The following is a 24,114-nucleotide window of genomic DNA, read 5'->3' on the forward strand; positions in this document are numbered from 1 at the left end:
GTTTCGCGGTTGGTCTCCTCTCCCCTTTTTGAACGCCGAGAGTCCGGACCTGTCGCCCCGCTCGGCTCGGCTGCTGCCGGGACGGGGCGCGGGGCTGGTCCCCAGGCGGCCCCGGGGTGCGGAGGGGGCTGGGGGCGCTCCCTGGCGCCACCCCCGCCTCAGCCTCCCCGGCGCGGGAACGGCGGTGCCCGGGGGGCGCCGGGGGTCTCCCGTTCGCCCGGAGTCGTCCAGCTTTTCACCTCTTCCTCGGAAGATCGCGCTCTTTTCGATCTTCGCTTTTTTTGTGTTTTGTTGTTTTTTTTTTTTTTCCTGGAGGAGGGGTGTGAATTTCCTAGTAACCGCGTATCCGAAAAGGAAAAATGAAGGGATTTTACGCCGGACTTGAACGTCATTCCCAGCTACCGGCGTAGGCACCAATTTTGGTCCTTTATGGAAGGAGTCCGACCTAGTACCTGTTGGGGGATAGGTTTGATAACAGGGCTCCTCTCCTGGATACACAGAGGGGCTGAAGGACTTGGTGGAATTGTCCTGCAAGGCTCCTAGTCAGTGCTTTGAGCTAGGAGTTCTCGGAGGTGCCATCCAAATCAAAAGGCATAGAAGAACATACTTCTATCTATCTATCTATCTATCTATCTATCTATCATATATCTATTTAATTTATTTCTCCTGCTCCCTTTTTTCTATTCTTTTCGGGCCCCGGGAAGGTGTTGCAGTGCTTTGTGCAGGGCAGCTGCTGTGCAGTGATGCTGGCAGGATGTCTGTCGGCTTTCTCAGCCTTCCATGCCAAAGGATAAGGGGACGTCAGGAGGAGGCGGAGGGGGGTGGGGGGCAGGTTGTTTTGAAAGTTGTTTGTGCGTTGAAAGCCGGTGGGAAAGTTCAGGCTTCCCCATTTGGAAGAGGCAAGGCTGGGTTCCGCTCTTCCAACATGCGCTTTCCATTTTTAGCTTCATTCAGACGCAGACAGCAGCTCCTTTCCTCTTCCTCTCCTTGTTTGTGACACTTTTCTGAGGCAGCTTTTCCACAGGCGACTAAGTGGTCTCGTGGCCATGACCCCACATTTTCTTCAGCATGGAATACTTTTTTTCTCTCTGAGGCATTAAGGAAGGGGTCTGAAAAAGGTAAAGCAGTTGTCAGCCTGGGGATTTTTTCCTCTTTGTTTTTGTTCCCTCCTCATTATTACCGAGGCTGGTGTTTTAAGGCGCTGCTTCAGTCAGAGCAGCTTCGTTTACACTGCTTTTTGGCTATTACTCAACTGTACCAACTATACTGCATACGCTTTTAAAGTGTCACAGACTACTGTATTAGTCACGCTGTCTCAACGGAAACCACAACACTGAAGGACAATGAGGATTAAAGGCTGTTTTCTTATTTTCCAGGCTGCTACACAGTGTAGCTCGGACGCTGTGAGTTTCAAGAATCTGGTGAAAGGGAGAGAGTGGACAATGAAAATGGACATGGAGGATGCTGACATGACTCTGTGGACAGAAGCTGATTTTGAAGAGAAGTGCACATACATTGTAAATGATCACCCGCTGGATCCCAGTGCCGATGGAGGCACCCTAACTCAGGCAGAGGCTTCCTTGCCAAGGAACTTGACTTTCAAATACGCATCTAACTGCAAAGAGGTAAGCGGCAATGCTCTGGGGAAGGTTGGAGTCAGACAAGCCGAATCACAGCGCTTCGGAAAGTGTGTGCTCACCTTGGCTTCCATTCTTTAACACACACACACACACACGCACACGCCCCACCACCACCAACAAATGCTACCCGCTGGCTTTTAAGATGAGACCCAAATAAGTCTTGTAAGAAACTGCGAGCTGGTCATCTGTCATGTAGTGTTTTCACTGGAAGTCACAGCCAGCCTATCTCTGAAACTGGTTCTATACCAATTCACAAACAGTTAAATTTTCGCACAATTTGAACAGCATCTGAATAAGCATATTTAAACTGTGGGGTAGTTCTCTGTGCCAATTTCTAGACTGCTGTTTGCCAGGACCATTCATTGCCTCTGGCTCAGAGATTAAAGTGCCTCGGTTGTCCAATAAATAGCTTTAAAAAAAGTAGAGGAAAAAAAAAATTCCTGGAAATGTGTTTAATTATTTCTTTTTGTTTTCCCTTTGATTATGAAATTGCTGTATTCTTTTCATGAGCTTGCTGTATTCCCGACTTCCTAAATTCTTAAAAACTGCAGCATCTCATTTAAGGAAGTGATGGTAGAACTGTAGCAAGCTTGACAGAAGGGTGGCCGTAGCTTAAATTAACTTTTGTTTATCTGGGACAGTATCTTCACTGGTAGCTAGCCATGCGAGTCTGTCCTATCCTTGTCCCTGGAGTGGGTACATTCTTTGTTGTTGTTTCAGAAGGGCTGGAAAGAAATAAGCCCGGATGAGCAATTTGGTTTTGTGTTTACTCCTTCGTATAGAGTAGCTATTATAGCTAGGTGTGATGTTCGACAGGGTAATAACCCAAGGGACAACCCTTCATTTCTCCTTGTGCTGAGACTTGTGGTATAGCAGCTATTACCTGTGCTTCTACTTTGGCTAAACACACTGACCACAGAGCTGAAAAGGAACAGGTACACTCATCCGTGCCTATCAAATATTTCCTTCCAAAGTAGGTACTTGTTTAATCCTGTGTACAGAAATAGGGCCGGACCTCCAGCTGGAGGGTATTGGCACTGTGAAATTTAGCTTGGCAGTGCCTAATACAGTGCCTAGTACAGTTCATAGTAGGTTTGGTAAGAAATTAAAGCTAAATTCTCCTGTAAAATCACTCCTCTTTTCGCATCTGCCTTGCCCTGCCCTGCAGAACTTTGGCAGAGAAAGGACATGCTCCAGAATACAAGTGCGAAACCTTGTTTTGTGTTACTGCATCGTTAGATAGGTCATACATTGTCAGGGAGTCAGGGGAGGATAAAGCTGGGACTCCGCTGTGCGATACGGCAGGATTTCTTGGTTGAAGGATGAGTTTGCAGTGCGACAGCTTGGGCAGATCCTCGGCAGCCGGCTGGTGACTGATGGGCTGCTCAGGCTGCTTTTGCTCTCTCTGCTTCTGCGGCAGACGTCCGAGGAGCTTTCAAAATTCCCAGCGAGCGTGTTTGGAAACACGGAGGTGTAATTTCCTTACTCTGTAGCTCAGGTCAGTGAATCAGGGTAGGAGGATTGCTGCCATCTCTGCATAAGGGGCGAGAGGTTGTTGAAAGATTTCTGGTTCTTCCTTGTAAAATGTGACCCGTGCAGCTCCCTGCTAGTGGGAGTCTGAATATAGGACATCCTCCTTTTGTTCTCCACAGTTCCCCACGTCTTTTATTTGCACTGAATAGCACCTACAGTAAGGAGCAATAGCAGCTTTCAAACCCTGACTCTTTCTCAGGTAGCTCTGAAATAAAGGGGCAATCTGATTCTTCTCCCTCCACCCACCCTTCAGTGAAAACTGTGAGTGTATGGACAGGTCACTCGTTTGCTCCCTGTCTGCAGGGTGAAATAGTTGCAAATGGCATGATCCACTTGCGTTCTAGCAACTTCAAACGCAAAGCACTTTTTTTCTGTCTGCCTTCCAAGTTTGATTTTGTTTGCTGGGGTCAGGACTGAGTGCGTGTTGCTCTTACACATCAGTGTTTGTGGGGTCAGTGGGGGAGCCTGGTTCTGGTTTTGACCTCATGGAAAACCACTGGCGTCCTGACAGCTCGATGGGGTGGGTTTTTTTTTGCTTGCGAAAGGATGAGGTAAGACTTGGGGGGTTGCATGCGTGCATGTTTGCCAGTGGGTTTCAGATGTGAGCTGTCTTCATAGTTAGCTTTGGGGAGAGCTGTGGCTCCGTCTGGTTGAGAGCTTTAAATGCTGAGTCAGTTTATTGACAAAAACATATATAACGCACCGCTTGTGAAACACTAATACTGTCATGATTAGATCATGAGATCCCAGTGCTGTCATGATTTGTATTATATCTCCACTTGGAGTAGGAAAAGTATTGCGTGCCTGCTTCAGAGGGAGGAAGTGCAACCGCTGTTGTTTGGGGAGGGTTACTTTTTGTGTTTCTTTCCCTTGCATGCTTTGTGAAGCGAGTAGCGCCTTTCTAAAGGCCTATTGAACTTTCAAGGGAGTCTATGACATGTCATACTCTTGTTTATTCTGGGATCTTGATCGGGGATTTTTCTGAAGGACACATTTTTCATTATGAGTTCACAGTATGTGTCAGCATTTTAAAAAATGAATTACTACTGCTCGTAACACTTTGGGCTGCTGGGTTTACATGAAGTCATTTATTTATTTCTGTGTGTGAATTATTTGTCTTTTGCTCCGGTTTTAGCAATTGACAAAAAATGATGAAATGCAGTGCCAAAATCACACTCTAGAAGGCCATATGTGAATGATCTTTTTCATGCAGACATTAAAAACTTTTTTACCCATAATTTTTCCCTTTGGTCTCAGTCCTTAAAGCCTGAACAGCCCTTCTTAATATAAAGTTCCAGTTGTTCTGCTGTCTTGAACATTACTGGTGCCTCATCCTCATCTGTGAGCTTGACAGAGAGAAACATACCTCAGCAAATCCATTACTTGTTCCATTTCCCTGATAAAGCTGTTCTTTTGGGACAAGTCCTGAATCAGTGATTTTGATGAAAGCAGTGATTTTGAGCTGTTACAAAGTGTGCCTTGCTGACCTCAGACACTTGTTCTCCCTTATTACTTTTATTTCTTCTGTATATGATCACAGAGGAAGCGGTCTAGAAGTGTTTTATTTCGTGGCTTCTCTTTTAGAAAACTGGTCACTGCATGGCGGTGGGCAAATTTATGCAGGCTTGTGTAACTGTAGAACTAGTACTTAAAAAATAAATCGGCGTTATTTCGGGACGCACGGTGGCCTTCCCTATTTGCATTTGGAAAATATTGTTATTTCACTGAAGCCAATAAGAGTTTGTTTGGTGGTTTGTTTGTGTGTGTGTGTTTTTAAATCTCTCTTCTCCTCTTCTCCTCTTCTCCTCTTCTCTCTTCTCTTTTCTCTTCCTCTCCTCTCCTCTCCTCTCCTCTCCTCTCCTCTTCTCTCCTCTCCTCTCCTTTCCCCCTTTCCCCTCCCTTTATTTTTTTTTGTTTTGTGTTTGGTTTGGTTTGTTGGTTTGTTTGTTGCGGTTTGTTTTGTTTTTTAAGTAGTTCGAGTTCGGCGGTCCCATTGCAAAATATCCTCCCCTTGCAGAACTAACAGGGCTCATTGTTTGCTTCCAGTGCCCCTCTCTCCCCAAACAAACTTTCAGGAGCGCGCTTTGGTCTTTCAAAGCACCTTGTAACATCAGCTTTTGGACCCGGAGCCCCTCCGTCTCTTGTCCCGGGGGGGCTGCTCTGCCTGCCGGGCTCCCGCCGCGCCCCCGCCCGCCGCCCCGCTCCTCCCGGCGCCGCATTAGGACCCTGGTCAGTTCCAGGGCCGCCGCCTCGGGCTGCTCCGGACTCCCCTCGCCGGGCCCGCCCGGGCGCCGCCGCAGCTGCGCTGGGCGCATCCCCTCCCGCTCGGAGCGGGGGGACCGCGGGTCGGCTCTGCCCGGCCTCGGCAGGGGCTACGGCCGCCCGCAGCGCCGGGGACCGGCCTTGCGGCTTCAGGCGGGCGTTTCGCTTCGTCTTCGTGCAAAACAAAATGCCGTTTTGCTGAAAGGAAGAATGTGGTGGTGGCCCGCTTGAGAGAGTGTTGGAAGTTGGAGCTCTGAAGGGAGAGGGGTGTAGGTGTCTGTAGCGAGGAAATTGCGCTGCAGACAGTGCGTTTCCCCCTTACGGCTCGGCTTGGAGCCGGCGGGCTGCCCGGGGGCAGGAGGCTTTTATTTGTGGGGAGCGAGCTCAGGTCATGCTCTCCTGTGGTTCCCCGGCCACCAGGCTGCTCGGGAAGGTCTCGTCGCCGAGAGGCGGCGATGTGCCGAAGGACACCTGGTGGACACAAGTCTGAAATGCCTCTGCCGCAGCTTTTCGGCAGCCCGGAGACGGCTTCTCCTCACCTCTAGATGTGGAGTTCCTTCGCTGTTTTGCCTACAAGTCCTTGGCAGCTTGGTACTTGGTGGCCTCTTGTCAAGCTACTCCCCACTAAGCTGCAGCCCCTTTTGGCTGCGGCAGTGGGGCTGCCAGCAGCGCAGAGCCAGCCTGTCCTGGCACTGCCAGCACCCGTGTCCCAGAGGGTCCTCCTCAACCACAGCAACTTAGCTTGTGAGGGCACAGTGGGGGCCAAGGATCGCTGACCAGAAAGCCACCCTCAGTTAAAAGTCATCTGGACCGCTTCATTCTGGTTTGGCAAAACTTCAGTGTGGGCACACACACGGATGTGCAGAACATCCTCTCCCAAAATAACCTTCTGATGGGTTACAGGGTGAGAAATCGTCTTCATGTTCAGCTGCGCTGGGGGAGACACAAACACTGCATGTAAGGTGGATATCAAAAAGTATCTGCTGTGTCAGAGGCACCAGTTCAGTGAGTGTTTCAAGTTGACTAGTTCGAGGAGTGATTTCTAGAGATTCTGAGAATTTCATTAAAGTCATTTTAATTAAGGCAAAGATATTTTAAAACCATGAAAAAACTCAAGCTACCATGCAGTAAAACTGGTAGGGTGTGCTGTATCTTGGTTGTGAACTTTTCTTGAGAGGGCAGATGGATGTAAATGAAGATATATGGGGAAGATGAGAAGAACATCTGCCTTTCTCAGCTCTCTATGAGAAATGTACAAGCAAGGCAAAAATAAAACTGAGCCACTGAGCTTGTTTCAGCTTGTGGTAGGTGTAGGAAAATTTCTGGAAGTCCCTCTTCTCTCTCTTCAGTCCAGATGCACAGATCAATGGAGCATTTAACTACCTCTGCTGTTGACGTTTAAATTTTTCTGTAGTGTGCTGAAACACATGTTGAAACACAGACAAGCACAAACAGCCACCACGTACGCCCAGCAATCTGTTTCCCGGTGGATTACCTCCTTGATTCCATAGCTGTTATTTGTCCCCTTTATTTTGACATTTAATGTGAAATTATGCTAGGCGTTACTTATTTACTGGGATTTTTAATCTTGACCAATACACAGGCAAGTATTTGTTTATCTCTCTCCCTCTCTCTCTCACGCCAAGGGTGATACAACAGAAGAAAATGTAGCATGAGAAAATCACAAGGCTTAGCTAATTTGTGAAGTGCTGTCTGCAGTCCAGTGTTTTTATCATCCTTTTCTGCGAAGAACTGTTAGGAAGAAAATGAAATGCTCACTGAAGTGAGCTATCTGCAGGGTCTGATGAGCACTCATCTGCTTTGGTTGATTCCTTGTGGGGTACAGACAGTAGTAATCCCAACTCTTGGTGTTTGTCAACCACTCCCGTTCCTGTCTCATTCTGAAATCCTGGTGAACAAAAAGACAACTGGCAAGATGTGTGAAGGGGATATGATTAATACATTTTGCCGTGAAAGTTTGGTTGTAATACCAAATCAATGGGCTTTTTGCCTTCCTTGTTTTCACTATCTAAGCAGCAGGATCAAGCTTGAAAAGGCCTGGGGGTTTGGGTTTACAAAACTGTTGGGTTTCTAACATTGTTTGGATACATTAAGTGTAAGAAGATCGGTGAGGAACAGGGAGAGACAAAACCAATAACTCAGCAGTGTTTTGCAAAGGGTTACTCCAAGGCACGTTCTTCTGAATAATGATGAATTGCTTCCTGATTTGTGGTCAGTGACTTTTTTTGGTGTAATTACTGTCAAGAAGGAAGCTGAACAACTAGAGTACATTTCTTAGACCTAGCATAGTGGAGCATTTTCATCAAAACCCTTACGCCTTTTTGACCAAACCCACTTGACATATGTTACCGGAACTGCTGCCTCCTTTTTATAAAAGAGGGTGATCTGTGAGTACATGTCTCAAAGCCATTTCATATTCTGTTTTGTATGCCACTGTATGCTGGTGAGAGAATTGTAGGTCGTCTCTTTTTTTGTTCTCCTTTTAGCTATCAGAACGGGTACAGAGTGAAGAAGGTGGGGGTGGGGGGGAGTTTCATTTTCATCTGGAGGAACAGTCATTCCAATTTCTGACTTATTAGAAAAGTGAGCTCTGTAGCAGTGAAGTGATTGATAGCTATTGAATAATTTTGTTTGCTGGAACAAGACTTTTGGGGGTTGCCTTTGATAGGAGAAATAACTTCTCAAGATATTTGACAGTCTCTGTACATTTCTCTTACTGTTTCTTCTTGTAAATGTATTTCCACAAAACACATTTTTAAGGCAGTGTTTGTCTTTGACTTCCATATGTCTCGGTAAGGTGCTAGTGTCTAACAAAGCTGGTTGTACCATATCCAACACAGTTGTTAATTACATTATTTCTGTTTTGCTGACCTGTCACTAAAATTTCTTGCGTTGGTTGCTTTACCTTGTTAAGTTTGGGGGATGGGGAGAGGAAAGAGGACTTTTTGATTTCTTCTGGCCATGGACTGATCCTGTGCTGCTCTTCTTGTAGGTCACTGGAGTTATAAGCAAAGAGTACATCCCAAAAGGAACGCGCTTTGGACCCCTGGTAGGAGAGATCTATACCAGCGATACGGTTCCCAAGAATGCGAACAGAAAATACTTTTGGCGGGTAAGCAGGAAAAAACAGCCCCGTGTTGTTGCAGTAAGCAGATCACTAAATGAGTACAGCTGAGAAGCTGGGTCACTTCCTGCCTCAGACCTGTGCGCAGGCGGGGGGCAACTCCTGCCACGCACCAACAGAGCCAGTGGGGTCACATAAGCCGAGGAAAAGCCTGGGCTGCCTTGGAGGTGGGGACTGTGTGGGTGCAGAGAGCAGGGGAGATGCGCAGCCCTGCCCGGCTCTGTCTTCGAAACAGATAGGCGCTTGATTGTGTAAAGAAATAGTTCTGCTGCAGGGACAGGTTATTTTACTTTTCTTCACCACAAAAAGTCATTCTTGTTTATGCAAATACCACACATCCTTGATTTTTCCAGCTACGAAGGAGCTGTGAAAGTACCGCAAATCTTTTACTGTGGAATTATGATACATTTTGTGTCATTTTTCCCTGGGTTTTAAATAGAACTGCTATAACACAGTAGCGAAGGTCTTCAGCATATATCATTCAAGTCATAAGCTTTTTTAACCCACTTCAGAAAGTGTTAAAAGAGCAGCCCACAGAACTGAGTAAAGAGAAGAATCCATTAATGACAGACAAACACTAGAGGTGATGTCTAATTTGCACTCTGTAGTATAAGCTGGAAGGGAGCACGAGCCAATTTGTTTTGGCTCGGGAAGTCTGTGCTGGGGAATATGCTTCCAGTTTATCGGTTGACATAATGCTTGGTCTCCTTTACGGACCCATTATTAATTGCTAACATTCCTTCAGCCCCATCTCCTTCCATGGATTTGTTCTGCTGCCTTCTGGCCACTTAGGTTGTCTAAATTGGTGGAATTTGGAGTATATCCAAGCCTCTGTGCTCAGGTACCTGCCTGCCTTAGCAAAATCCCGACCTCACATCCAGGTGAAACCCAGGGCAAGCACCAGCCTTCCCCACACCCTTTTCTTTCTACCTAATTGCATCATTTTGGTTTTCTCAGGTCATTTTTGTGCAATGCAATACAGCATTGCACAGGTAGTTATTTGCATGAGTGTTTTTACAAAGCAAGTGACTGTTCTCACATTCATAAGGCTACAAAATGTTTCTTTTAGCTGAATTTTTCGGGAGCTTGTGACTGGCATAGGAAGAGACTGGCGTGCCAGCCCTAGCACTGCTAGTTGCTAGTAAGACAACCTGATCTAGCTGAAGATGTTCCTGCTCATTGCAGGGGGGTTGGACTAGATGACCTTTGAAGGTCCCTTCCAACCCAAACTATTCTGTTTCTTTAACAAGAAGGCAGACATTGGGAAGAGGAGCTGCTAACCATCTTGCAGGGCTTCATTCATATATTGCAGCGAGAAAGATGACATCATTCTCATGATGTGATTTTAAGCCTTAATGTGGAGGGATCCTTGGAAATAATATCCTAGGAGCCATCTAAGCATTGTTAAATTCTCTTTTATAATCTCTTGATTCGTTCAAGGCACGCTGCTGCACCAAGAATGAATTCCTTCCTAGGGGTCTGAAACAGGCTTGCATATGCAAAGGAAATTGTGGGAGATAACATCCCACATGTTATTAAAGGCATCCTGGGCGTGCTGGCGGGAGCGGGAACATCTGCTGCCCGCGCAGGGGGACGCTGCCTGAGCCTTGCCCACGCGTAGGGGAGCAGGGCCGCCCGGAGCCCGTGTCATTTCTGGGAACCGCGCCGTGACTCAGCACATCTGTTTTGGCCTTCCCCAGAATAGGTGGGAGTCCGGTGGGGCCCCTTGGCCCCACAGCCAGGGCGGGGTGACCGGCAGCATCCGCGGCCCTGCCGTGGGAGCCGCGGAGGGCCGGTTTGGGAAGCGGCGGCAGGCGTCGAGCGCCGGAGTCCCGCGTTCCTGGAAGTTTGCGAGCCGGGGGTGAGCAGAGAAACCCGAAGGCTCCTCTCGATGCAGCACAACTCGCCCGGCTCTCTTCCATTTTCTCATAACAAACACACCGCAAAATCTCTCGCAAGCCGCTTTGATGAGGCCACATGTATTTCCCCCTTCTCAGTTTACAGGAAGTTACTCTTAAAAGAAAGTGATTCTGGTGTTTACGGCCCGCATTAAAGGGCCAGGCTGCCTCGCCCCTCTCCGCCGGCAGCTCTTTCAGGGAGCAGAGGAGAGGTCCTGGCTGATGGGTGCTCATGGGGCGCGATGCCCGGCCAGGTGGGTGCGAAAGGCAGTGATGTGAGCACAGAGGCAGGAACACGCCGCAGAGGGCTTTCCTCCCAAGAGAAGCTCTGTCTCCCCTTTGGAAAGTCATGTCCAGCTCAGGGAGGTGCGTCGCTGGTTCCTCACGGGCTGGCTTTTGCCCGGTCATCTGCTTCGCAAAACTCAGGAACCCCGTTTCATCCAGTGTGGAGTTAGTTCCCTCTGAGAGGAAGGGATGTGTCTTAACAAATATGTCTCCTGGATTTTTGATCAGGACTTCTTCCCCCTGGAAGCTGCTGAGCAGCTTTTAGATCAATATTTCTCTTTCCTTTCTGTGGACAAGCCAGAACGTGTCCCTTGTTAGGAAAAGCGACTTCTCATCAGCTGGCCCCTATCCAGGTCTTAGTTAAGTTATGGCAGGTGAAGTTCATCTTTGCCTCGCCCAGCCTTTCTACAAAAGGGCTACAGTCCAGCTATGAGCAAGTGTTGCTTTAGGACTCCAGGGGGGTGGAGGATGTTTGCATAGTTTAAACCTTTGGGCGGAGGTGGTAGGAAACTGCAAGTACAGAGGCCATAGAAAAAGGTGAGAAAGACTCTGACGTAGCACAGCCAGTCAGTCTTACACACAGGTGACTCAAAGCATTAATGCAAGCATGCACTCAGACCTGCAGTCATTAGCATCACCCACTTGTTGATCATAGCACCAGGAAAAGGGCTCTAAGGTAGCCTGTTCACGCAGGGAGAGTACTTCGCATTTCACATTTCGGATCTGATCCGTCCATGCCAGCAGAGCCATGGGCTAAGCAGAAATGGAAGAGGTGACTGGACTTACCTTTGAATAGGCATCTCTTTTCTTAACACAGAGGATATCATAGTTGGAAATGAGGAAAAGCAGCTTGAACTCTTATTTCAGTAATATCTTGTTGGTTTTTTTTTTTGAAAAAAAAAGCTTATCATTTTTCTCCTCTGGACTCTGTTCGCGTGTTGCGCGTTGTGCATATATATATGTTCATAGGCACTTCCTCTCTGTTCCAGATCTATTCAGGTGGTGAGCTTCACCACTTCATTGATGGATTTAACGAGGACAAGAGCAACTGGATGCGTTATGTAAACCCGGGCTACTCCGTTCAGGAACAGAACTTGGCTGCTTGTCAGAATGGAATGAACATCTACTTCTACACCATCAAGCCCATCCCCGCCAACCAAGAGCTGCTTGTGTGGTATTGCCGAGACTTTGCAGAGAGGCTGCACTATCCCTCGTCCAGAGAGCTGACAATGATGAACCTCAGTAAGTGGATTACAGTACAAACAAGGAATGCTAGTAATGTCTCTTCTGTCTAAATGATCTAATAATAAGTTGTATAATTAGACAGCTGCATCATCTGTTGTGTCACAGTAGGTAGCTCGGAGTGGAAAAGGGGAATTAAAAAACCCGACGCAACAGAATGAGTTCCCAGTGCCAGTTCAAATGCAAACAGATTATAAAAAATCTGAACACTTGCTGGTTTACAGTCTGAGACTTATCTGATGGAATTCTGGACAGACAACCTGAATGTAACCTCTGCCTTCAGAGCTGTAGATGTTGGTTCACTCTCAGACTTCCCAAGTCCAGATTTCATGGCGTGTTGAGCAAAAGTCTGCTTGGACAACATATCTAAAGGCGGTCCAGTCGTGCTCCCAGACTGCGCAAGGGAGTGGCCACACGGCATGGCTCTGTCTAGCTGTCTGACAAAATATGTGTTGACTGCATAATGCTCTTGGAGCCTCACATTTACACTTACTTACCTTATGGGAGCAAACCTCCCATGGTCTTTTCATCTGGTTACTTGTCCTTTAAGCTCAGTGTATTTTGTCCCCGTTTCTTGGCTGCATATCGCAGCTTTCGTTTTCTGTTCAAAAGTAATAGCACTGGTAGTGGGGGGAAGAGGTATTTCCAGGAGTTTATCTCTGTGTTCCTCTGTGGTTTCTGACCATTTCCAGCCTCAGCGCTTTACTCATAGCTTAGTCACTGCCTGGCACCTCACCCAGAGCCCCTTGAAAAAAGGGAGAGATTCTCGCTGACTTCTCCTTCCACTCTTAGGCTGCCTCCCCCCATCTAGCTGCTCGGAGACAGAGCAGAGCATTCTTTTGTCCTTCTGCCAGTGCCTACACTGAAATTTGAAGGAAAAACTGCGAGCAGATTTTTGTTTGCTTTTTGTGTTGGGTTTTGTGTGCGAGGTTTTTGTCTGGTTGTTCTTTGTTTGTTTTTTAATACAAAGATAACCATTTGCTGTTATTTGGCAGCAAATGATGGGTTATAAAATATAAATGTTACTTCAGTGAACGCTGGAGCTAAAATGTAACTCGGCATGATGAAAATGATGTCGCATATTCAGGTTAGTCAAAAGTACGTCTGTCCTCCATGGGTGTTGCCCTTTTCACCAGTTTTTGGTATTTCCCTACTGAATGTAAGAAATTATAGAAGAAAATTTGCTTTCTTTTAATGGCAGAGGGAGGGGATGTCCTATGCTGGTATATTCCCTATTCTAGAAAGTTCCCACTGATTCTGTCCTCTTTGCACATGCGTGATTTGTGCGGTTTTATTTCCTGGTATGATGAACCGCCGGCTTTTCAGTGGGACGGGGCAGTAGCGTTAAATGTTCCTGCGGATAAGGAGTTTGCAAAGACCCAGCCAGGCGCATGTGGCCATTTGGTAGGAGGACACACAAACGCAGCCTCAGTTTCCTGCATCTTCTGGCATCTTAGGTTGCCTTGCAGAAGTAGAAAGGAACGTATTTGTAAAGTGTCGACTAATTACCTGGTTGTTCTTACTCTGGTCAAAACTCAGGGTGTCTGGACACGTGCAGAATAGCTCGTTTTAGAAAAAGTAGTTTTAATATGTGGAGTTAAACAGACAGGATCTTGAGAAACCGTTTTGTAGTTTGGCCTTAACATTCGAAAGAGCAGCCTTGCCAGATGCTGAGGTGGAAATATCCCTTATACTTAAAGATAAACCATTTAGAAATATTATGTTGGCCTCTTCCACCCAAAGGAAAGAGCAGTTCAGAAAAATGAGAAAAAGTTCTTGCTTTTTTTAATCTTTTCCCCTCGTCTTTGTGACAAATGCCCTCAGGCCTAAGGCCTGCAGTTGGTCCAGAAACCCTACAGGTTCTGTAAGGATTGAGGTGTTCTAAAGTTTCAGTGCTATTCCTTGAAAAGTACAGAGAAAAGTCCAAGAGTTCTTCCAAAGATGCTTCTTGGCTGAAGGGCAAGCAGGGATGCTTTTTCCAGCGTTAGTACAGGAATCAGATGAGTTTAAAGTGAGTATCAGCACCGTGCAGTTTTCTTCTTCCCAGGCCACTTCTTCCAGTTAAATGTAAAATTAGTGAAGATCCCTCTCCATCCTCTCCCTTTAGCACAAGCCTGGCCCGGTGCCCCCACACTGTATCAGTCTGTGAGTAAGGTGCAGAAGGCTGGTCCCCGCACAGCTGGCATCCTGCGCCTGCTGCAGACGTGGGGCTTTGCCCCATCAAAACATGGTAACACAGTCTTGCTTGGGGCCACCTCCCAGCTGGTCACCTCCTCCACCTGCTAGAAGGTCAGGGAGGCTGTCTCCAGCCAAACGTATCGCTCATAATTCGGTGTTTAAAGTGTCACAGCTTCCCCCAGAGGGGCTGGCAAGCATCACCCCCTCTCCTAGCTCCCGTCTGCTGGTTTTGGCACCCTCCGAGGAAGCAGCAGGGAAGGTCAGGGTCCAGGTCCCACCGCCGGCGGGAATCAGGGTTTCCATGGTGCGTTGTGCCCAGTTCCCTCTCTCCACCACATGTTGTGTGTGCAGAGCGTGCCCGTGCCCGCCGCAGGCTTTGGAGGAGCTGTGCCCTTGGCTGGTGGCCCAGCCCGGCACAGGAGAGGCCGCCTGGGACACACACCGATGGAGAGCTTCCAGCGTGGCCTCAGTTTTGCCAGCTTCAAGTATAGGCAGCTGCTTGAGGTGCCTCAGGGCTTTGAGGAGCGCGGTCTTGCAGTTCGGCACCTCAGTTCCTCTTTAAGCACCTGAGCGGGATGGGCCTCCGGGGAAAAATGTATCAGAGAATTTCTCTGGCTTTATTTCCTGTAATTAGTGGCCTCAAAAATGAGAGCACTACCACTTTAGAGCATAAATATATTTACACATCCCCATGTAACATCTACTTGCCTCTGTAACAGCAAACTTTCAAATTAAAGGTAACTTCTCCAGCGTTAGTTCATTTGTGCCAGGGAAGGAAAGCATCCGGATTGAAGACGGCAATTAGGCATGTACTTAGTTATGGGTTTAACCCTGTCCCCTGTGTTTTCTTGAATTGGGGCCTTTGACCCAGTCCATCAGACGCTGGAGCACACACCTACGTGCCTCCAAGGCCGTGATTAGCTCCGAGTGGAGCTGCGTAACGTGGAGTGGATGTTGAGGTGGCTGCAGGGAGTTGCACAACAGCAGCAGAGGCAAGACCGCGGAATCCCAGCAGGGGAAACTCAGTCTCGTTTCAGACGATCCCTTTCTCCTTCCTGCCTGTTTTGAGGCCACTGATGTTTTCTGTCAATATTTGAGATGCCTCACCTTCAGATGGTGCCGTTGTTCAGTAAATGGTTTTACGTGTGATGGCACAAGATTTCTGTATTATGCTGGCCAAAAAGATAAATGTCTGTAATATGTTACATGTGCTTAACCTCATTTAACTCGGCCTTCAGATTGGTTTGGTTTGGTTTTTTTTAGTTTGTGATATTTTATTTTTGGAGTAGCAAACAGACCAAGGAAATTTGTTTTGGGGGGTCCTGTATCATTTAGCGTTTAAGTCCTACCTCGATGTAGGAGGATTATTTTGGGATGGAGGGTAGAGAGGATAACAGTTTAAAAATACAAGACAAAACAAACAACAAATAAAAAAACCCCACACCAAACAATTGCATTGACTCAGGACATGACTATTTGATAATAATAATGCAGTCATTGACTGCAGTATTGCAGTCGTATGATGCAACTTCCTGCTGCTCATGTCCATGTTTGTCTCTTCAGTCAAGTACGGGCAGGTGACATCTTTTGGTCAAGGTTCAGGAAAAAAGTTTGAGATGGGGGGGGAAGAAAATTTCCATATTTATAAAACATTTGGCAATCTTTTTGTTTCATTAACAAGGTATTATTTAAAGTCTTCAGGATTCTATGAAGATTAACTTTTTAATGCTGTTTGTTCAACGTACCTTATTATTCTTCTTCCGGCTGGACCTGACACGCTGGCCATTAGCTGAGCCCCACCGCTGGCTTTCTCTTTTGTTTATGGGCAGTTTCACTTTCTGGTTTTAAAGCTTTTCTGTTTGGGTTGAGAGGAAACATCTGCAGTTGCTTAAAAAAAATGCCTCCTGGCATCTTCAAAAGGGCTCAGGAAAATGATTTTGAAATGATATGAAAGGTTGTCTTCACAAAGGCAGAATTTGGGGGCTCAAGTTGACTTAATATTGAGGATTATTTGAAGCCTCCTTTAAAGACCTTTTCTGAGCAAAATGTTTTCAAAGGCATGTCACCCTGTCTTGGACACATTTAGAAAACAGATGATCAAATTATAGACTTCTAAATGTTGGTCTCCGTTCTCATTCTGAGTGGAAACACTCTTTGTTTTGCCTGCTTCACAACTTCGAGGTTCTCTTTCTTCCAGCAAAAGAGGTGCTTAATTTAGATCGAAAAATGTGAATCGGCATGATTAAGCTCCACCACTCAAAGTGTTCAGTACCCTCTCGCTCCCCAAATTACTATTGAAATTACTGTCTGCCTACAACCGTTTTTCAGGTTTTTAGAAAAGAAAACCCAGATCATTGTTTTTGTGAAGTCTTTCTCAGGCTGCAGCTCGGAGCCCAGGAACAGAGAGCAAAGGCTGTGGCTGCGACACCCACACTGGAGTGACTTCAGGCAGCCTGCCCACCCAGGTTTTGTTAATACTTGAAAGTAACAGGAGTTTAGTCCCTTTTCCTCTTGCACGCACTCACTAATCTCAGATCCGAGCAAATAATCTGTTGACCTCGGTGAACAGTGCATTGGGCTCCTAAAGAGGCACGTCTGGGGTTTTTTTTTGTTTCTTGCCTTTTTCCCCCCTCCACTCAGATCAGCTATTTACAAATGCAGCTGCACTGTTCTTCCTTTGTCATGAACCTCTTTTCTGTGTGTCTCTCTGACCACAGAAACTAGACAGACCTTGGAAGAGTACGTGCCTCTATTTAGTGTATATACATGTATATGGGGTGGGAGAGAGAAATGCATTTCAAGAGTGAGGGTGGGACATTGCGATCAGTAAGAAATACAAAATCACAAGTTAAGAAAAATAACATTTATAAGAAATATATGTCTTTTAACTTTGAAGTATGGCTCCTTTAAGAGCAACAAGAAAGGTTGTAAACCTCTCAATCAGTTTCCGCCCTGGTTTAAATCCATGTTCAGCATAAAACCTAAGAACCTCTCCTTGGCCCCTTCTCATATTTTACACAGTGCTGACACACTTGTTTATGTTTTGAAGTCTCTGTTGTTCCCGACCATCCCTTGTGCTCAGGTAGTAGCGGGGAAAAAGCCGAGAGGGGATTTATGGACCAAAAATAGCTCACAAACTAAAGAGACCTATCGCAGTCAGACTTGAAAAATAATCTTTAAGTATTGCCGCTTCTGTCTGCACTTGGAAATCGGCAGCAGGGGAGGCTTTACTGGGAACTTTGTAGGGAAGGAAGGAGCAATTACTTTCAGCCTGTGAGGTGTGGACAGGGGCAGGTTGCTCTGAGAAAGCCTTGTTTTCACAGTGCGCTGCCTTTCAGTGGCTCGCTGGCTGCTCCGGCGCACAAGGCACGTACGGCCCAGCCCCTGTGTGACCCGGCGGCAGCAGGAGCCGTCCTCCTTTCTCTGTCGCTTTTCCAGCAGCGCCAGCGCTTCTCCTTCCTCCTTCCCTCCCCTCGGAGTTCTTTTGTTTTTGCTTTAAAAGGGAGAAGTGTCAATTTGAACTTTCTGCTTGACAGACCCCACTGAGAAACTGATACGGGCCTGATAAGGTGGCATTTATTTATTTTTTCTGCTGCCAGGCTTCACAAGTCCCACTTTCCACCTCTCCCACCCCCCCCAGCTTTCAATACTTCCCCGTCTCAATACTTCCCGACGCTGATAGTGTCACCAGGAATGTTTGCTCTGAGGCGCTGGCGTGGTGACAGGCAGCTGATAAGAAGATGTAGATAATATTATCCACAAGTGCCATTGTGGAGCTTCTCGAACCTAATAGGACCTCTATGTTATACCCAAAAATCTGGGTGGGCATTTAGAAAATGAGTTAACTGTCCACAAATACAGACAAAATGCCAAAAGAAAGCAGATGATTTTTAGTGCCAGGCAATGCCAACACACTATTAATTTATTTTCTAAACAGGTCCGTATTAAACTGTAACATTGAGAGAAGTAATTGGGAAGCAGTCTGTGCACTGATGTGTGTACGTGCTTGCTGCACAACATGCCGTATGTTTTATTGTAAATATTTTAGTTGAACATAACTCTATCAAATTTCATTTAACTGCAATTTGAAAATATACAAACTGCCTACATAATTCAAATTAAATTTACTTGTTAGTAGTCGTATGCTATTTGAAAAGGGATGCTACTGTAAAAGCGGGTTGCTGTGAGTAGGGGCACGCTTTGAAAACAGCTGTTTTCTTGGATGAGTTTAATAAATGGCTGTTTCGTTGCTTATAGGGTAATGTTGCCAAATGATAAATTCCGTCAGAGTAGCGAATAGTGAAGCAAAGGATCCATGTTGAAAGCAGCGTGGTCAGTGCCTGTTCCAACCTTCCTCTCTGGGTTCAGCCGGTCCCTCAAAAATCAGAAAGAACTGTTTGTCCCCGTGTCAGTGAAGCAGGAGCAGTCGGTCACAAAAGCAGAAATCTGGCTAAAGGGCTGTGATACTTTCGCGTCACAAACCTGTCAAGCGTTGACTTGTGCCTCCTGATGGAAAACCTTGCGTGTAACTAACCACAAATATGATACCTTCTTGTAGTTTTTCCCCTATAAGAAAATAACTTACAAGTCATAATTTCAACATTATATAACTATTAACTTAGGGAGATTAGATAAAAGCAGACTTCTTTTTCTGCTGAAGTCATCTGTCAGTGTACTGTTTATATTATGTGCAGATAACAATGTCTTTGCATGCAAATAAACACTGTATGCACTGAACTGAGCGGAGTGGATGTTAACTTCTATTTCATTCTAAATGCATATTTATTTTGCCTTTTTTTTTTTTTTTCCAAAGTACATTTCAACTTAAGCTGGAGCCAACTGGTCTTGCGTGCTTTTGCTTTGCTTCAGCATTTTTTTTATAAAGTACAGCTGTAAGCAGAGGAGTTTTGCATAGACTGAATGCCACAGAAATCTGCAGTAAATAGTCTGCTTTGTTGTAGATGTTCCTAAGCAGTGTATTTAATGAGTAATGATCTGTTTACTGATGGAGAATACCTTCTCTTTGAAGGAGGCTTTCATCCTAGCCAGCCATGGGGTTTTTGGTACTGTAAGTAATTGAACTGGCTGGTGAAATGACTGCTGTGGTTTGGCAAAAGCCGATTTGTCATGCCTTGTTATTTTACTGAGGAACATTTCTGGGAGCTTGCCTTCTGCAAGGTCCTTCTGTTAAACCTGTATTGTGAACAAATGCTTGGTTCTGCATTTATTAGAAATACTGCCTAACTGGACATTCAACAGCAAAGCTACTCAAATTTAAGGGGAAAGAAAGGTGAAATCAGTTTGCAAAGTAGAGACTGGCACTCTGCAAACGAATCATCATCCAGATCTGTATGTACTGGCTGGTGTCCCTCAAACTAATGATGCTTTTTATTAATACTTAATACCAGCAGTCTTCACACAGAAAGCAGGTTTTTTGCAAGTTGAATGATTGCTCATCTCCAAGAGTGACCCTTTCTGCCCACTAAACTTGTAGGAGTTAGACTGTGTTTTGGAAAGAGATAATGATGGTGGCCTACCTAAATAATCATGGCCTTGTCTTTGTATTTCAGCACAAACCCACGTTAATCCAAAGCAGCACAGTGCTGATAAAGATGAGCTCTGTCAGAAAAGCATCCCAAAGAAGGAGCACAGTGTGAAAGAAATCCTGAAAATGGAATCTAATCCTCCAAAAGGAAAAGACTTCTTCCAGACCAACATTTCACCAGTTACTCCAGAAAAAGACTTGGATGATTTGCGTAAGAACTATAGCCCGGAGAGGTGTTTCTTCCCTCGAGTTGTGTACCCGATCCGACCTCACATACCAGAAGACTATCTGAAAGCTTCCTTAGCATACGGGATGGACAGACCCAGCTACATTACTCACTCGCCCATCCAGACGTCTACGACGCCGAGTCCTTCCGGGAGAAGCAGCCCAGACCAAAGCTTAAAAAGTTCAAGCCCTCACAGCAGTCCAGGGGTCACGGTTTCACCTCTGGCACCTACTTCCCAAGAGCACAGAGAGCCGTACTCTTACTTGAATGGATCGTATGGCTCAGAAGGATTGGGGTCTTATCCTGGATATGCACCCCCTAGCCACCTCCCACCCGCCTTTCTACCGTCCTATAGCCCCCACTACCCCAAATTCCTGTTACCTCCGTTCAACATGAGCTGTAACAACCTGAGCGCTTTGAACAATATCAATGGCATCAACAATTTCAATCTCTTCCCAAGGATGTATCCTCTTTACGGCAACCTGCTCAGCGGGGGCAGCCTTTCCCACCACATGTTGACCCCCACCACGCTCCCCAGTTCGTTGCCCAGTGAAGGAGGCCGTCGAGTGCTGCAGCCTGATCATCCGAGAGACTTCCTCATACCCGCGCCCAACAGTGCCTTCTCCATCACGGGCGCTGCTGCCAGCATGAAGGACAAGCCCTGCAGCCCCACCAGCGGCTCCCCCACAGCTGGTACAGCAGCCAGTTCAGAACACATAATGCAACCTAAACCTACCTCAGTGGTGTTGGCTGCCACCGGCGGTGAAGAAGCCATGAATCTCATTAAAAGTAAGAGGAATGTGACCGGTTACAAAACCCTCCCGTACCCGCTGAAGAAGCAGAACGGGAAGATCAAGTACGAATGCAATGTTTGCTCCAAGACCTTTGGCCAGCTCTCCAATCTGAAGGTAGGCAGCGGAGAATAAGACACAAGCCTTCTTGGAATGCTCTGGTTTCTCCCTACAGGTTATCTATGAAAAGTAGGGACAGGCCTCCCTTGCTTGTTAGTCTATCAGTCTGGGATTCATACAGCACACCCAACAAGAAAGCATGGTTATAAAGAGAGTGTTTTAATACTGACGCCACCTAATTACAGAATCACAGAATGATAGGAATTGGAGGGGACCTCAAAAGACCATCTAGTCCAATCCCTGTGCCAGAGCAGGAACGCCTAGATGAGGCTACACAGGAATGTGTCCAGGGGGTTTTGAATGTCTCCAGAGCCGGAGGCTCCACAACCCCCCTGGGCAGCCTGTTCCAGTGCTCTGTTACCCTCACTGAGAAGTTTCTTCTCAAATTTAAGTGGAACCTCTTGTGTTCCAGTTTGAACCCATTACCCCTTGTCCTACCACTGGTTGCCACCGGGAAGAGCCTGGCTCCATCCCCATGACACTCACCCTTTATGTATTTGTAAACATTAATAAGGTCACCCCTCAGTCTCTTCTTCTCCAAGCTAAAGAGCCCCAGCTCCCTCAGCCTTTCTTTAATTAACTAGATAACATTGTACTTCAGCAGTGGGAGTCTTTGCTAACTTGAGGAAACATCTGAAAAGTACTTCTGTGCCAGTAGTGGAACCTGCACGTTGTTGATTGCTTTGTTTGTCCCTAGGTGCACCTCCGAGTACACAGCGGAGAGAGACCGTTCAAATGCCAGACTTGCAACAAAGGCTTCACGCAGCTGGCTCACCTCCAGAAGCACTATCTGGTACACACGGGAGAAAAACCTCACGAGTGTCAGGTATGTAACACACCACCCAGACAACGTCCCTCGGAGCCCAAAGGGCCAGCGCGCAGCCCATGCGGGGCTGTGCCACAAACGCGTGTCACAGCTGCGCCCAGCCCCGGTGCAGCAGCATCCGTGAGACAGCAGGGTTGCCTTTAGCCTGCTAGAGCAACATCTGCCTGATGCAGTTTTGCCATCTGCCACACTCAAAATGCTATTCAGCAATATTTAAATAAAAAATGCAGGGATTTTTTTTCCCCCCTTTGTGAGAAAACGTGAAGATATCAAAAGCCGCTGCTTCATCCTGCCGTCTCCTCCTGGGTGTCTGCAATTTACACCATAAAATCTCCTCCCACTCATTCACTGTTTCTCTGCCGCCCCCCACATTAGGTTTGTCACAAGCGATTCAGCAGCACCAGCAATCTCAAAACCCACCTGCGGCTCCACTCTGGAGAGAAGCCTTACCAGTGCAAGCTCTGCCCGGCCAAATTCACCCAGTTCGTGCACCTGAAGCTGCACAAGCGTCTCCACACTCGGGAGCGTCCCCATAAATGCATCCACTGCCACAAGAGCTACATTCACCTCTGCAGCCTCCAGGTCCACCTGAAGGGCAACTGCCCCATCGCCCCTGCCTCCGGGCTCTCCATGGAGGACCTGAACCGAATCAACGAGGAGATCGAGAAGTTCGACATCAGTGACAATGCCGACAAGTTGGAAGAAGTGGAGGACAATATCGACTTGACATCGATTGTGGAGAAGGATATACTGACCGTGCTCAGGAGGGAAATGGAAGGAGCAAACCTGAAAGCATCCCTGCAGAGGAACCTGGGAAACGGACTTCTCTCCTCAGGATGCAACCTTTACGAGTCGTCAGATATGTCCATTATGAAGTTGCCTCATGGTCACCCACTACCTCTGTTACCTGTAAAGGTCAAGCAAGAAACAGTTGAACCAATGGACCCTTAAGACTTTTTGGCAAAGTGATTTTTTTTGTTTTTTAATTTATGACTTGGCAAGTCAGGGTGCCTGTAGCAGTTGCTTGTACATAGTTTCAATGCTGCAAAGCAATCTTGGCTTACAGTAGTTTCCCTACGTTCTCCAGCTGAAAGAAGGAACTCCAAAGTTACTGTTTTCTCAGGGCATAAGAAGAGGCAAAGGACTGTGCTTTGCCTCGCCAGTTACTAAAAGACAATCATCTATCCATAATTATTTTTTCGATGATAGTACTTCATAATTTATTATGCAATTAATCTTTCTAAAAAGCAATAATTAGGAAAATGTTTACAATGACTGGAAAATTCATTGTAATTTTTACTTTAAATGTTTTTATTTTATGTTTTATGGCCATTCTTTGTAGATATTTGTTTCTGCACATCTGTTTTAAGAACCTAAGATTGGGGTTTCAGCAAATACGTTTTATGTACCAATGTCTTTAAAACAAATGTGGTTTTTCGTATTGCCAAAGTTGGACATTTGACATACAGAATACTAGATCCGTTGGTTTGAAAATAATGCTGTGTACTTTTCTGTGCAAATCACCCCACTGGGAACTGAGAAGGGAAAAAGCAAAACAGAGTAGCAGTGAGCAGGGAAGAAACTGCTCCCCTGCGTCTCTGAGGAGAGGAGAGGAGAGAGATCCTTCTCCCTGCGGCTCTGCCTGGAACAGATGTGGCCCAGCAAACACCTCCCTGCCATGGACAGTACCACAGGTTTTTAGAAAACAGCTATAGCCCCACACATTGACATGTAATTTTATGACCAAAGGAATGCATCAGCTTGAAGTGGCTCTTCCCGAATAAAATCTCACTCACCTTATTTTGTTTCCAAAAGCAGTTTAAAAGCAAACACACAAATATTCTTAATATTCTGCCTAAAAGAAGGTTTTTGGCAGACTTTTTTCTTCTCTCTGTTTTTTTTTTCTTTTGGCCAGAGCCTTCCAGGGATGAAAAAAAAATAGATGGTCAGATTCCCTGAGAAAAAAGGGGTTCGGTTTTACTTGTATTTTCCTCTCCCACTTTGCCTGGGTAGAAGTGGGGAACAAAGTCCTTTCCCGGCACATACGTCGTCGTTTTTTTTTTTCTTCCTTCCTGTACGACTCAGATTTTTCTCAGTATTTGTGTTTGTACATTTTGTGGTTAATTTAATTAAAGAAGAAAAGGGCATTGCAAAGTTGTTGAACAACAATTACCTCAGTGCTTGTGTCCAGTGGTGCAGACAATGCTGTTTTATCTAAATGCTTTGCTACTTTAGAGAAGAAACCAAAATGTGCACAGGGAAAGACAGAATGCACATCCTTTTATCTTTTTGTTTTGCTAAGCCCAAAGATGATATGGTGACATTTGAGGTGTAGCAAAGAATACATGTATATTTATAGATATATTTATACCACTATACGATATATGTATATGTATATATATTTATACCACTTAAGTTGTGAG

General features: G+C 46.2%; 1 protein-coding gene across 1 annotated transcript; it reads left to right on the forward strand.

Annotated features, from left to right (window-relative positions):
• Positions 1 to 1,343: 1,343 nt before the first annotated feature.
• PRDM1 (PR/SET domain 1) lies at positions 1,344 to 22,642 on the forward strand (the record flags this gene model as incomplete). Its single annotated transcript, XM_080341174.1, has 6 exons — positions 1,344 to 1,625; positions 8,449 to 8,568; positions 11,753 to 12,005; positions 19,754 to 20,862; positions 21,563 to 21,691; positions 22,067 to 22,642. 6 exons carry the CDS (start codon positions 1,344 to 1,346, stop codon positions 22,640 to 22,642), a joined length of 2,469 nt encoding a protein of 822 aa, XP_080197300.1.
• Between the last annotated feature and the right edge of the window lie 1,472 nt (positions 22,643 to 24,114).

The sequence above is a fragment of the Nesoenas mayeri genome, assembly GCF_963082525.1.
Source record: "Nesoenas mayeri genome assembly, chromosome: 3".
Taxonomy (NCBI): domain Eukaryota; kingdom Metazoa; phylum Chordata; class Aves; order Columbiformes; family Columbidae; genus Nesoenas; species Nesoenas mayeri.